We start from the raw sequence: 14,555 nt of genomic DNA on the forward strand, positions 1-14,555 counted from the left end.
TAGCATCACTAGCATGGTGGCCCTTGGTATAACTTGCTATGGTGTGTCACTCGTGTTGGCCGTAGCATGTCGACTTGTAGCATCACTAGCATGATGGCCCTTGGTATAACTTGCTATGGTGTGTCACTCGTGTTGGCCGTAGCATGTCGACTTGTAGCATCACTAGCATGGTGAACCTTGGTATAACTTGCCATGGTGTGTCACTCGTGTTGGAAGTAGCATGTCGACTTGTAGCATCACTAGCATGGTGAACCTTGGTATAACTTGCTATGGTGTGTCACTCGTGTTCGCCGTAGCATGTCGACTTGTAGCATCACTAGCATGGTGAACCTTGGTATAACTTGCTATGGTGTGTCACTCGTGTTGGAAGTAGCATGTCGACTTGTAGCATCACTAGCATGGTGAACCTTGGTATAACTTGCTATGGTGTGTCACTCGTGTTGGCCGTAGCATGTCGACTTGTAGCATCACTAGCATGGTGGCCCTTGGTATAACTTGCTATGGTGTGTCACTCGTGTTGGCCGTAGCATGTCGACTTGTAGCATCACTAGCATGGTGAACCTTGGTATAACTTGCTATGGTGTGTCACTCGTGTTGGCCGTAGCATGTCGACTTGTAGCATCACTAGCATGATGGCCCTTGGTATAACTTGCTATGGTGTGTCACTCGTGTTGGCCGTAGCATGTCGACTTGTAGCATCACTAGCATGGTGAACCTTGGTATAACTTGCCATGGTGTGTCACTCGTGTTGGAAGTAGCATGTCGACTTGTAGCATCACTAGCATGGTGAACCTTGGTATAACTTGCTATGGTGTGTCACTCGTGTTGGCCGTAGCATGTCGACTTGTAGCATCACTAGCATGATGGCCCTTGGTATAACTTGCTATGGTGTGTCACTCGTGTTGGCCGTAGCATGTCGACTTGTAGCATCACTAGCATGGTGGCCCTTGGTATAACTTGCTATGGTGTGTCACTCGTGTTGGCCGTAGCATGTCGACTTGTAGCATCACTAGCATGGTGAACCTTGGTATAACTTGCTATGGTGTGTCACTCGTGTTCGCCGTAGCATGTCGACTTGTAGCATCACTAGCATGGTGAACCTTGGTATAACTTGCTATGGTGTGTCACTCGTGTTGGAAGTAGCATGTCGACTTGTAGCATCACTAGCATGGTGAACCTTGGTATAACTTGCTATGGTGTGTCACTCGTGTTGGCCGTAGCATGTCGACTTGTAGCATCACTAGCATGGTGGCCCTTGGTATAACTTGCTATGGTGTGTCACTCGTGTTGGCCGTAGCATGTCGACTTGTAGCATCACTAGCATGGTGAACCTTGGTATAACTTGCTATGGTGTGTCACTCGTGTTGGCCGTAGCATGTCGACTTGTAGCATCACTAGCATGGTGAACCTTGGTATAACTTGCCATGGTGTGTCACTCGTGTTGGAAGTAGCATGTCGACTTGTAGCATCACTAGCATGGTGAACCTTGGTATAACTTGCTATGGTGTGTCACTCGTGTTGGAAGTAGCATGTCGACTTGTAGCATCACTAGCATGGTGGCCCTTGGTATTGCTTATACTAAAGTGTGTCACCCAAGTTTGTCATTGCATGTCATCTTGTTGCGGGGTGGACCAACCACGTCCCAAATCCCCAAGTTTCGTGACTCTTATTATACTAAAATACATACAAATGAGCATTAATTAAACACTCCAGGAATTCAAGGGCAACTTTTATAAGTTTTGCCCAAGACGATCATACCTTATATGAAAAATTGTGGATCGCATGTTCACGTGCTGTGAAGGGACCGAGCGCATTGGAGTACAAACGTCATAATTGTGGCACAATGCACTGAAGTTTTGAGAACTGACTTACAAGACGTCAGCGCTACCAGTTAACTTTTTTCACGTGGTAAGACACCTAAATACACGGAGAAAGGTCATGGCATTAATGTATGGCACAGGGATGTCCTGTCGCAACATCGGTGCCAACATCGACAAAGCGACGCTTTCGTTCACGTTATCAAGTTCGTTCAGTGCACGTCCTCACAGACAAAGACTGGGGCATCAAGAATACACATTTGGAGGACATGGTCTAGGGTACTTTTGTCTGATGAATGACGCAGTCTGCTATACCTTACTGACAGTCGTTGCCGCGTTTGAATAGGTCCTTATGAGGCATATACCAGATGATTAGTTTGTAGATGGCAATGCTCGATTTCACGGAGCAACACCATTGAACTATTACAATGACTTGCATGGAGCCACCATTTGAACCCAATCGAACTTCTTTGAGATCTTGGAAGCCACGTTGGAGGAAGTGATCCTTCTGTTCAAAGTCAGCAGGAATTTATCCAGGCTTCCAATGGGGAATTGCAGAGCATTCCGATGCTGAGAAATGGACGCTAGATTGCCAGTATGAGGAGCACATTGGGAGGACTTATCTGTCCGAGGGCGGTACACCAGGTACTGATGGGGTGGCAGGTTTATACAGTCTTATACAGTCATAACAATTAGCATGCGACCCTGTGTGTGTGCGGGTGAAACGTGTGCATTATAATAGCGTGAATGCTAGAACCAACATCAGGATGCAATGCGGTGACCAGAGGACGTATCATCTTCCACGGACAACGACACGGGTGCCGTTGTAGAAGGCTACCTTAACGCTAAGGTCACCGTGACTCCCACACCTTAACATAGATCTAAAGTAGTCTTAGTGCTGTGGTTGTTTTGTACAACAGCACCCAGGGTATCCAAGGAGGCACAGTTCCCAGAGTGAGGTCCATCGTTCCCAAAAAGCGTAAAAACTTCATAACGCCCAGCACTCCTTCCATCTCAAGATGAATCGGCGTGGTATGACGGTTATCACGTTCAACTCAGTGTTAAACAAAAATCACTCAACTGGTGTCCAGAGAACTGGTCACTTGCACAACACGTCAGCACACAGGTTATGCCGTGTTAGCCCGTCAATCAAGTCGCAAGCTAAACACACACGTCTTGAAACTGACACTTTATTTCTGAGATGTTCTGATAACAGTTTAAAGGCGCTGTCAATAGACAGAGAGTAATGAAATATGAAGTGAGTCTATAAAACGACACAGACACCTCAGCGCGTATTAGTTACACTTTATAGCTTGGTAAACCCTTATTCAAAGGGTTAAAGAGAAGTGTGTTTCAAAAGTCGTATTTGGTTATCTCAAATTAACAAATACAAAATTCCTTTCAAGTAACATCGTTGTAAGTGACGCCAGACTGGAAACCAAACAATTGCAGCACTTGTCGACGCAGTCTGTCGTGGTTCCTTGCTGACACAAATATGCTGACCGGAAGTTTGTATCGATATAGTTTGTATGCGTTATACATCGGTGCCGATGACGACCTGCCCGCCCACTCCTTCCTTGCTCAAACATCACACATAGTTAAGTGACAACTCAAAACTCACTAACATGAAATACTGGATTCACACATTTTGAGAAAGCAGAAAGTACAGGCAACAGCTCTTACAGCTTTACAACTTCCCAAATGTTAGGATTCTAACGGCAAACAGTGTCTTGAATCTAGATAATATCAATCATAACATTTCATTAATTAGATTCATCAAATAATGATTTAACATTAGAATGTTAGGATACAAATATCTCACTTGTACATGCTGCAGAACCTAGACCTGTCAGTTCTTTGTCCAACAATGAATGAAAACGATATCAACTCAAGGGTATGGTTTCAGAAGCATATGGTACAGCACAGCCTGAAAACCACATGCAGCGGAACACATTTAATACAGCACTTGTGTTAAGGTCTGTATTGATAAATGGATGGAAGCATGACTGTTGCTTTATCGCCACATCAGCAATTTTAGTGTTTGTGGAATGTCTGGATTAACTGATCCTGGATCGTACAGTTATCACCCTGTCTGAATGACAAAACATGTGGTCCCACGTACAGAAATCTAAAACAAGATGTTTTCAAAAGTAAGTCCGAGTTCAGCAGACCGCACAGTGTGAAGTGTGTGCACAGTGCTTGGTACATGCATATTGCCCACAAATCGTGCGTCCAGAACAAATACGACAAGAGTTGTTATACTTAATCGATTTAGTCGCTTTGAAAGTTAATAGCAAATAACCGTAAAATTTTATACTGTCTGTGTTGTCTGGCAGGGCATACGTTTGACTCAATTTATGTGCAAATTGCTATGAATAAACTGAAAGCGTGCAGTCGAACGTGGTGGTGTAACAATTGGAATTCACATCGCTTTGCACAGGTGTTAACGATACAGTTAAACCACGGTGAGTCATTCGATCGCCCACCTGCGCACGTGGCCTTGAATAAAGTTCCTCAAAAATATCTCGGATTTCGAGAGCAAGATTACTCGCGCTATCGCTGAGTCGTGAATCTGTCGGTGCATCCCGTTGATACGATGATCACAGCGAAGTAACATCGTCAGCCACGAAATTCACGATTGACTAAGCGAAGCCATTCATTGGTGGGCCGGATGTCACGTGACACGCCAGACCTGTCAGACTGACCTAGGATTTTGACGGGATACCAAGCTGAACTGCTAAATATGCCGGTAAGACAAATTCTCTATTTTACAGTTTGCCATTGTGGTTGTAGGATTGGATATTCACAGTTTTCACACACTCGTGGTTTTGATACAGGTGGGCATTTGTGAACCGTGGAAAAAATAAGTGATCCATGTTTGCCCTCGTGGGCGGGGTCGCTCTAAGGTGTTTGTGCACATACCAGCTCAAGGCAGAGTACGCTTCATTCATGCCTCGTGGGGATATTAAACGTAGAGCCTTCTGACCTGTTGCACGGTGCCTAACTTTACATTTTCACTTCTCAATTTACACGTGTTTTACAATATTTAATAGCTAATATGTAACGTGTATGTATCAGGGTATTTATCAAACTCGATCCTACAAAGTATTTTCTCCTGTAATATCAGAAAGCATCAATTGTTTAACGTCTATGAAATATTCAGAATCAGCAATAGCACAGATCGATGGTTGGTGTTGTACTGACAAACCTTTAGATGGCTGAGGTTAGGTCATGGCTGAGAGGTTCGTTAATTGCCTCTCAAGCCCACGTTTAGTTTATACCCAAATCTATATTTCTGATCGATGTGCGCATCACATTGTGAACTTCCTTGTCTCAGGCAGTCGTGTCGCGATGTAGACTAACATCAAGTCTCAGATTGTGCACAATTATGATGGAAACAAATAATTCCTTTTAAATTGGAAAGGAGCCCTACTGAGAAGGAGGATTCCAAATCAGGCGAAATCTGGACTTGCTTCATGTAGTACCGGGGAAAGGAATGGGTTAACGAACAGTGAGACAAACATGTTGTGGAATATTATGTGTAATGGCTGCCCGCGTTACGATAGGTTATGTTTGTATGACATTCACAGGTGTAGAAGCCACACATCGATATAGAATCTCAGGTGTGAGAGTCGGCGAATGAGTCCGAGGACACCTCTGTTCCGTCACGGATGTGTGATTCCCTGCTATGCCCCTTTCAACTAACCTACTATATAAGAGACTTGTTACAAAAAGGGTGGGTAAATAACATATGCCTCAAGTAAAGTACGCTTGTCAAACCTTGTGAAGAATCACATGAGATATGGTTAGAATTGGTCGTCAGGAAGCTGTGCTTGTCATGCAACTAACGGCATCCGTTGATCGGGCTCGCTGCCTTGGAAGATGCACGTCATCGTATCTTTGTTAGATGGTCATGATGTAATTTAATGGACTGTCTTGTCCAAACTCTGTGTCCAGATTATATATACGTGTATGAATCTTTCTAACATACACGTAAACTGATTCTTTCAACAGGTAATTTGAAAGTTTAGTGTTCAATTAGGTTTCCGATGGTACAAATTCCAAACCGACAGATGAGACGATGTATTATGATACGAACTAAACTATTAAGTTTGCTTACACAAGCAATTAATCACCATGCTTTCATTTCCTCAACTCTCAGAAACAGGTGGCATATCTGTAGCAGACATACCATGTCAGGTAAGTACCGCTGGAGTTATGCTAAACCCAGTCCACACCCAGATGACAAGGTTAGATGTTTTGTGACGAATCAATGGGGCTGGCTTGGACAACGTGGTCGACCTAGCTGTGTATGATTTGAGCTGGCCACCAAGTCGTGACAGTCTGGCCGTTTATCATGTTTGTGTAGGCGAGAGTAACCGGGGGAGTCGCAGGCCGGGATGGCAGCTATTGTATGAGCATTTGTCAATGCATGCTTATTTGGCAAGCCTCTCCAGTAGGTGTGATATGTTCAGGAAATGACTGCACTTTGACATTACCATTTGAGTTTTTAAACGTTATTAAAATCTCCATCGGAGAATGACATATCTGTTTCAGCTTTGCACACAATCATTCTGATATATAATGCAGGAGTTAGGATTTATAAAGTCCTCTTCGAGCTGAGATAGCAGTCGCAAGTAAATGTGAATGGCGCTTGGCGTGTATGGCGCTTACGACGGTCTTAACGCTACGGGTGCTTCGAAAATCTAAGCCTACACTATAACTGGTTATATCGCCACTGGGGATCGTTCAGCCATGTTGTTCAAATGTGGGCTCCTTATGCTGAAGATTCTCGATTCGATTCTCAACCCTTATACAATGCGTTGATCCCTTTACTTGTTGCTGGAACATATGACTCAGTAAGCAGCGTAAATATATCTACTGCACATAATGTCTGAGTGGTCATGGAGAGAAACCAATTTTGATGCATGCAGGTAATTAAACTAGACGGGGGACGGAGGAAGTCTAGACATTTGATTAGACGAATCTCAATCTGATCTCGGAACAGGGTATATGTGTATTGGCAAAGAGCAAAAGTCACAACCTCGAGAGGATGAGGCGAATACCGGAAATACCTATGTATTCCGTGAACCCGAACCACTATATGTAGGTTGTACATATAGAGGCTGATATAAATACCCCCTGAGGCGACAGTGACACATCTCCACATGACGGGCGGGCCGTGTGATGAACTGGTGGGCATGTTTCAACGACTTTGTTCATAGTTCACTTATACAATTGTTGCAGTACGCCCCTTTATCTTGTGTATTGTGTGTTGACCGTCTTGATAACATGTAATAAATGCCTTTCGTTGCTTTATGATGGAGAAACATAATTTGCGCGCGTGTGTGTGTGAGAGAGAGAGAGAGGTGGGGTTTTCCGCGCTTTCAGCGCAATATTGCTGGACGGAGACATGGAGTCGGAGGCAGCGAAACGATCGACCCCGCGTCGTGAGTGAAAAACAACACTTGAGCATTTAGGCCAGCTCACCACGATATCTTATTGTCGTAAATGAAATTGGCCAAGCGCGCACACGCACACGCACACGCACACGCACATGCACATGCACATGCACACGCATACATGTAAGATGCGACTGAAGAGGATGCATTTGGGTGGTACTTTAAAACTGGATCACTAGCTATTCTTAAGAAAAAATGCTTCAGTTACACCATTCCAGCAGTCGCTCCACGGATCTCCGGCGATTTCGATTTTCCACCGAGGGTGTAGTTGCTTGATGGAGTTACATTTTTTTATTTAACGCCTAACTATACACTGATTAGGCGTACCTTTCTACATATTACTTGAGTGATGATGATGCGAAAATCTGAAATACGGAAAATAAAGTTCCTAAATCTGCACCAGATGGAAAATGTGATTGTTTAAATCTTAACAGATCCACGACTTGATCTGCTCTGGTCCCAAATGAGAGATCGCTAGCTCTTCTCCGCCCCACAACCAGCAACTGTAACCACAATCCTAGACAAAGGCTTAGTCTCTGAATACATACAATGTTGATAGTAACAAACAAACCCATTTTAATTGAAAAGGGAGACCAGGGATTCAGAACCTGAGGAAATCTAGACTTCCATCATTTAAGGCTTTATTGTCACTGCAGAGAGGCTTGACATCAGACAAAATAATGCGGTTCAGGGACTGTGAGACAGACTAGCCCAAACCAAGTACAAAAGGACTCACAGATGCACGCTCGCTCGCGCTCGCATGTACATACATGTCACCGCAGGCCGGAATGAGCTAATCCCGTGACTTTAACTCTCATTTCACACTCCTGTACGTTATTCTCGACTGGCATGCATGACAGTGCGTGTGACAAGAAGAAACGATTAAGTTGTTTGGGGTAGTAGTTACGCTCTCTGTCTAGGATTCTGGGTCCACTTCACAAAGCGTCCGTAACGTTACTACATATCGTAACTCTATATTTACCGTAGACTTACGAATGGCATTGTGCTACGAACGTTTAGTAAGTCCCAGGTCAGGAAAGGTCAACAGTGCCTTGGAGACTTGATATATTATTATATATCTGCTTGTTTATGCTTTCAGTGTGTGGTTTGCGGTTACAAAATCTCGACAAACTAATATACCACTGTAGTGCAGCTGGGAGATTGCTGAGGCATTGAACAACATTCATTCATTTAGCCAGTCAGTCCAATTACCTTGTAACAAATGTATTATGTTTTAGGGAACAATCTGCGGAATTAGCGACTTGGATGCAGGTGCAGTTGCGGAGACGCTCCGTAACGCCATGACGGGGTTCGGTAAGTGTTTGTAAACACGACAAAATCATAGGTCAACATCTGCAAAATTATCGTTAAAAGTCTACATTTCAAAGATGTTTTTGATCTACGTCAACTTGACGTTCATGTCGTTCATGACATGGTTTGTGTGGTGTAATGTGTGCATCTGTCTCACTCAGGCACGGACGAGGACCAGATCCTTGTGACTGTTTCCAGTCTGTCCAATGAGCAGAGGCAGGAGGTAGCCACAGCATTCAAGCAGGCGTATGGAAAGGTTGGTATGTTCTTCTATGATGCACTTCAGCTGCATGGTGGCTGGCTGTAAATAATCTGCACCACACAATGTACCGGCCGGTATATGTACACTCTGTAAATACTGTGCAACTGTATCATCGTGGGGACAGGTGTGTGCAGGGGCCAGTCGTTTAAGGTTGGGTTCGAATCCCATATTCGCCATAATTATGATCCTATGTATGTCGACAAGATGCTTGATCAAAGATCAGGTAGACGTCTGCAACCTGGGTGATTCCATGCTGTAATGTCTTTGGTGGTCGTTGACTGCAAAGATTGAACATGTGATTGTTGTGCTGAATTGTGTGTTAAATCACCAAGTCACTTTCGTGATACTAGTAGGTAACATGTCAAATCATTGACATTTTTACTTCAATATAATTTCTTCCTTTATACTACCCACTGAAACACATTTGCCGAGGACATTTTGGAGCATCCTTTCTTGTCTGCTACTTAGCATTAAATGACAAACTGAACTAATTTGGACAATCGTACTGTATTTCAAACATTCTGTATTTCACTAAATAGACACCTGTAATATCATTCAACCCATTAATTAAGGTGTGTGGTTGTGGCAATACACGAGATGCATTCACTTACAGTATTTCTCACTTGTCCCATCTCCATAAGTACACCTAATGTTTCAGGATCTAATCGATGACCTCAAGTCGGAACTCCGCGGGGACTTTGAGGAGGTGGTTGTAGCGGCCATGACGCCCCCGCGAGTGTACGACGCTCGTCAGATAAACAACGCCATTTCAGTGAGTGCCACGTTATCATCTTAATACATGTATTTTAATCATGAATTATACCTCTTTTCAAAGAAACATAAAAACGTGAAATGAAGGTACAGTGAATGTCAAATTTTGAGACTAAGAGTAATTTGAGATCGTCTTTTATTTGATTGGATGCCTTATTTTCTATTTTCACCGATCAGTCTCATGGTATGAAGGGTAATCAAAGAACCCATTTGTAGATCATACCTCATCTGCCATGAATCACTGACATGCTAGTTGGGGATGTGTTTGTTTGTTTCTTTGTTTTTATTGCGATATCATTTAATTAGTAGTTTTTAACATTTTCAGGGTATAGGGACGGATGAAACAACGCTCGTAGAAATTATGTGTACAAGAAGCAACGATGAAATAAACCAAATAAAAGAGATTTACAAAGAAGGTAATCTACCCTGGGGAGTTTACTGCTTTTCTATGTAGGTAGTTAACTGAATATTTAAGGTTGTCGTTTACAGCCACACTCAACAGACTTCCTGAAATATGGGGACGATCTGTACATACTCGAGTCTGGATCAGACAACCCAGCAATTACCCTCATGAGCATCAGTCTACACAACTGGGATACGATGAATTGTGTCAACCATTCCTGAACATCCGATGCCGTGAGGCGTCTCTTTACGAGAACCTTGGGTTCCTAACCCTGATCTTCACAGGCCGACTATTTACGTTCAGCTTCTGCCTGTGCCGAACACCACTGACAACCATCAAAATCCAGTTCCTTAAGATTGCTGTGTCTGCCATTCAGGAGACATCAAGATTTGCAAAACATAGTGCATTTGATTTACCGTTTTGACGTGAAAATGTATAGAGCGTAATATATCGAGGAGGACGTATCATTTACGTTGAAGTACGAATGGAGACGCATGCACGTGTATCTTGATTCCAGATGGCTCATATTTCTAAATGGAACGTTTTTGGTCTTTTTTTTTCATGCGAAGATGAATCGGTCTAAATAATGTTTCTGCAGGTAATGCCAAACACGTTTCTAGTTTCTACAGATGTAAAATATAATGTGTGCAATGTATCTTAACGTGTGCAGAGTTCGAGAATGACTTGGAGAGCGACTTGAGCAGTGACACCAGCGGCTACTTCCAGAGGATGTTTGTGTCACTGTGTGCCGGGGGCAGGGAGGAGAACGAGGATGTCGACTACGATAAGGCGGAGGAAGATGCTCAAAAATTCCATGATGTGAGGAAAGATTTTGAAATTTGAGAAAACTGACATTGGTTGGTGGGTGTAAGCTGTGAGTGTGGTGTTTGAACAGGAGGCCACTAAGGGCCAGTGTATAAATGTACAGCATTGTTTTTCTACAAGGCAAACATCGAGATAAAGAAAAAAGAAGTGATAAGGGGGATAGCTCGTAAGTTCTAGAAACTAAAGCCACCACCGGTTCTCACTAGAAGATTTTTAAGGATTTCCTTTGCTTATCAATGAGCTTTTCAAATCTGAAACCAGTGGGACTGATCACTATGTTGTTTATACAGCTCAACTTTGTGTTTTGAGTCTGTTTGGTCCTGTAGACACCGAAGCCAAGCAAATCAAGTGGTGGGCGGGCAGTTTGTGATCGCAGGAATCACGCGAATGAATCGAAAGTAGGAATCTCTAGAGACTGTGATGAGGAGGGCGGTGTGACTCCTGCTTGCAATCTGTTACAGGCAGGCGAGGGCTGCTGGGGGACTGAGGAAGCCGAGTTTAACGCTGTGTTGTGTCTGAGGAGTCCCCAACAGATCCGGGCAACTATTGAGAAGTATGAGGAGCTGCATGGCTCCAGCATGGAGGACGCTATCAGGAGCGAGTGTGGAGGGGACCTACAGGATGGATTCTTGGCAATAGGTCAGCACTTGCACTGTTTCTCAGTCGGAACCTTGTTTGAATCATGTTGGGATTTAGACCAATTTCAGTGCAGTGGTTTGGTTAAAGTGTTTGCTTATCATACTGACTGCAAGTACGATTCCCATCTTGACAAATTACCAACAACGAGGTAAAACTCATTCAGTAACAGTGAAACCCTATTGAAAATAATATCCAATATAATTTCCAATTCCTCGTTCATCTGCCTGACAGATGACAGAAGCTGTTGAAGTAGTTTGTCGAGTGAACAATACCATTATGTCTAGAAGTTGTATGGAGAAGCTCTCGTAAAAGGACATTAATAGTCAGTAAACATAAGTTGTTAAATATGAAATGAAAATTAGTGGCTGACGTTTAACATGTTTCAAAACGCCAGAAATAAGACCAAACTCTTTTTGTAATTATTTTAAAGATTGACTTGAATCAGTGGGTGATTTGAACCTTGGCCAGTCTTAGGTCACCTGTAAATAATATCTTTATTATCTAACCCCATTTATCTTTGAAATACAACTAGGCTACGTGTGAAAAAAAATCCCCAAGATCATCTAATTGTGAAATACCTCTCTCCCATCGGGGTACAACAATGATTCTTATTCGTTTCTTATGATGTTACGACTCAGTCGATCCATAAAGCAAGTCAAAGGCTAAACTCTGTATATACTGGTCTGCTTGTGATGTGTTCTACTATGCTTACAGTGGAATCTGCGAAGAACACGCCCGCGTACTTCGCTCGTAGAGCACACGACGCAATGTCGGGACTGGGAACCAACGACACTGACTTGATCCGTGTGATTGTCTCCAGAAGTGAGGTAGGATAGTCTGACATAACCCATGGGTTATTTGCAAACGGGTACACATATGTTTTATCGTAAGTTATACTTGAATGTGCCTAGAGAAAATGTTGGAGTTGACCCGTTCTATTTTTGTTCCAATATCTGAATACAACCGCTTGGGATTCCAGGTCAGAATTAGCTCTAGGCCCGTTTGCGTATAGGAGGATGCAGGTGTTTGGTTGTTAGGTTGATTGCCAGTGCGTACCCAGTTTGTTGCTCAGAATATCAGTCACTTGTTTGCAGGGAGCTGATCTATACTAAGGGTAATGCTGTTGACAATAGTGTTAAACAGTATTCCACGTACAATACAGACAGGCGGCAGCTGGATGTCATTATCGATAGGATCACACCATTCATATTGTAGATCGTTATCGATGAAACCCAGAAAGCTGGATCGTTGTTGGGTATTTCAGTCTGTGACTTCCTGGTTCATACTCAGTTATGTATACTAGTATGCCTCCAGGCCCTAGAAGATTCGGTTTAGTAACTCTTGCTTGCGGTAAGAGGCGACCAACAGGACCGGGTGGTCAGGCTGTCTGACTTGTTTGACAGGTGTCATTGTATTCCACTTTTGTAGATCGATGCTCATTTTTTCAATTAGTGGATTGTCTGGTCCAGAGTCGATTATATTTACTGACCGTCGTAATATATTCTGGAGTATTGCTGGGTGAGCTATTAAACACCAAAGAAACATATGAATTATACACAGTGCCGTTTTGAAAGTGGTCATAAGTAATATGCTATATTTGGGATTACATCTAGTACATTTGTTTATTTGATCTTATCCGGGATTCGAACCCACACTCCGGAGTCAGTCGCTTAATCGTGTACACACAAAATCCAGCCATCCAACCCACTCTGCCACCACGCCTTCCACAATGGAAGTCTGACATCTGGGAGTCTAGATCACATACTTTGTGTACCCTGCTACGTTGAGAGTGTTCGAACCCCAGATGGGATTAGGCTTGACAAAAGCACCAAATCTATGCTCCACAGGGAATATTAATCCCAAATATAACATGTTGCATCAAACAAGCGTGTCCGTGGTGTGACTAGCCTACTGCTGCTGACTACTCAAACGGACAACATGAACTCGCCCACACACAAGTAGATCAGGTCTTTTCAAGCGTTCCCTTATGTGTGCTGCAGGTCGACCTGGAGGAGGTGAAGGACGCCTATCAGATGATGTACGAGACGTCCCTGTCTGATGCCGTAGCGAGCGAGTGTGGAGGGGACTACAAGAAGATGCTGCTGAACCTCATTGACCCCCAGTATTAACATGCTACTCCGTCCTGCTGCTGTCTTTTTCTCACAGCGCTCACTGTTTCATAGGCTTTGGATAGCACCCACTACTCTACATCCACTCTGACCGATTGTCCTATACCGAACTGACAGTAGTGGAGTAATGATGACATCCCAAGCAAGCCTTCCTGGTCTTGTGTTTAACAGACGATCGACCACCAGGTGTAGGTTCCAATAGACCCTGTGATGGACAAACTACATCGTCACAGTCCGTGATGTTTTCCTGGGCTGGTTAGCCAGTGATTAAGGGTATATAGGTAGAAAGGGAATAATACATACACATAAAATTAAAACGTACAACGCTTTAGATGGGACATGATGAATTTTTAATCTTTTATTTTTTCCTGATACCCCATGTATATTGTTCTATTAAGTCGTCACGTTTTCATCGGTCTTCTGAAGGCCGATGGTTTTGGATACCAGATCATAGCTGGATGTGCTCATTCTGAGCATTATCATCAGGCTTTATGGTGAAAGTTCTTATGTTGTCAACATTTCTCCCCACTTTCAGATGCATTTGTCTAACAACGAAGTGGTTGTAAGCATCTCCGCATAAGGAGACTGATTCAGGTTTGGGAACAATACAGGTACCCAATTTTGTTAATGTCTACCTGTAGCAGAACCTCATCATTTGTTAACGGTTCAATATTTTAATAGCTTACCTTCAATATTATTGTTATTGTTCAAATAAACTCTTGACCTTTTCATACGTGCATGTATATTTATAAGGAGACCAATGGACTGGTTAGGGGAGTGTCGTGAGGGTGGGGTAATGAATGTGGATCAGTAAAATACGATGTTGTCCTACAGCCACCCATCTACCACCACTTACGTGTTGTAACCAGTCCCCCAAACCCCGCAGGGACCCGTTTAACAAAGCTCTCGTAAGCATGAGATCTCGTACGTTTCCTC

The 14,555-nt window shown here is 43.3% G+C and overlaps 1 protein-coding gene across 2 annotated transcripts; it reads left to right on the plus strand.

Moving 5' to 3' along the window:
* The first annotated feature begins 4,243 nt into the window (after window positions 1-4,243).
* LOC137290939 (annexin A7-like) lies at window positions 4,244-14,348 on the plus strand. Of its 2 annotated transcripts, XM_067822155.1 has the most exons (10): window positions 5,408-5,553; window positions 5,980-6,017; window positions 8,518-8,593; window positions 8,752-8,846; window positions 9,511-9,624; window positions 9,949-10,039; window positions 10,697-10,845; window positions 11,313-11,490; window positions 12,205-12,317; window positions 13,491-14,348. In XM_067822155.1, the coding sequence occupies exons 3-10, from the start codon at window positions 8,581-8,583 to the stop codon at window positions 13,617-13,619; spliced, it is 882 nt and encodes a 293-aa protein (XP_067678256.1). In that variant the 5' UTR covers window positions 5,408-5,553; window positions 5,980-6,017; window positions 8,518-8,580; the 3' UTR covers window positions 13,620-14,348. The 2 variants fall into 2 exon arrangements, with proteins under 2 accessions (XP_067678255.1, XP_067678256.1); XM_067822154.1 differs by lacking the exons at window positions 5,408-5,553; window positions 5,980-6,017 and adding an exon at window positions 4,244-4,566.
* The last annotated feature ends 207 nt before the right edge of the window (window positions 14,349-14,555 follow it).

The sequence above is a fragment of the Haliotis asinina genome, chromosome 7, assembly GCF_037392515.1.
Source record: "Haliotis asinina isolate JCU_RB_2024 chromosome 7, JCU_Hal_asi_v2, whole genome shotgun sequence".
Classification (NCBI taxonomy): Eukaryota; Metazoa; Mollusca; class Gastropoda; order Lepetellida; family Haliotidae; genus Haliotis; species Haliotis asinina.

Coding starts and splice junctions, on each gene's coding strand:
- LOC137290939 (XM_067822154.1), top strand. Junction 8,847..9,510: donor TCAAGCAGGCGTATGGAAAG/GTTGGTATGTTC, acceptor CTAATGTTTCAG/GATCTAATCGATGACCTCAA. Junction 9,625..9,948: donor AGATAAACAACGCCATTTCA/GTGAGTGCCACG, acceptor TAACATTTTCAG/GGTATAGGGACGGATGAAAC.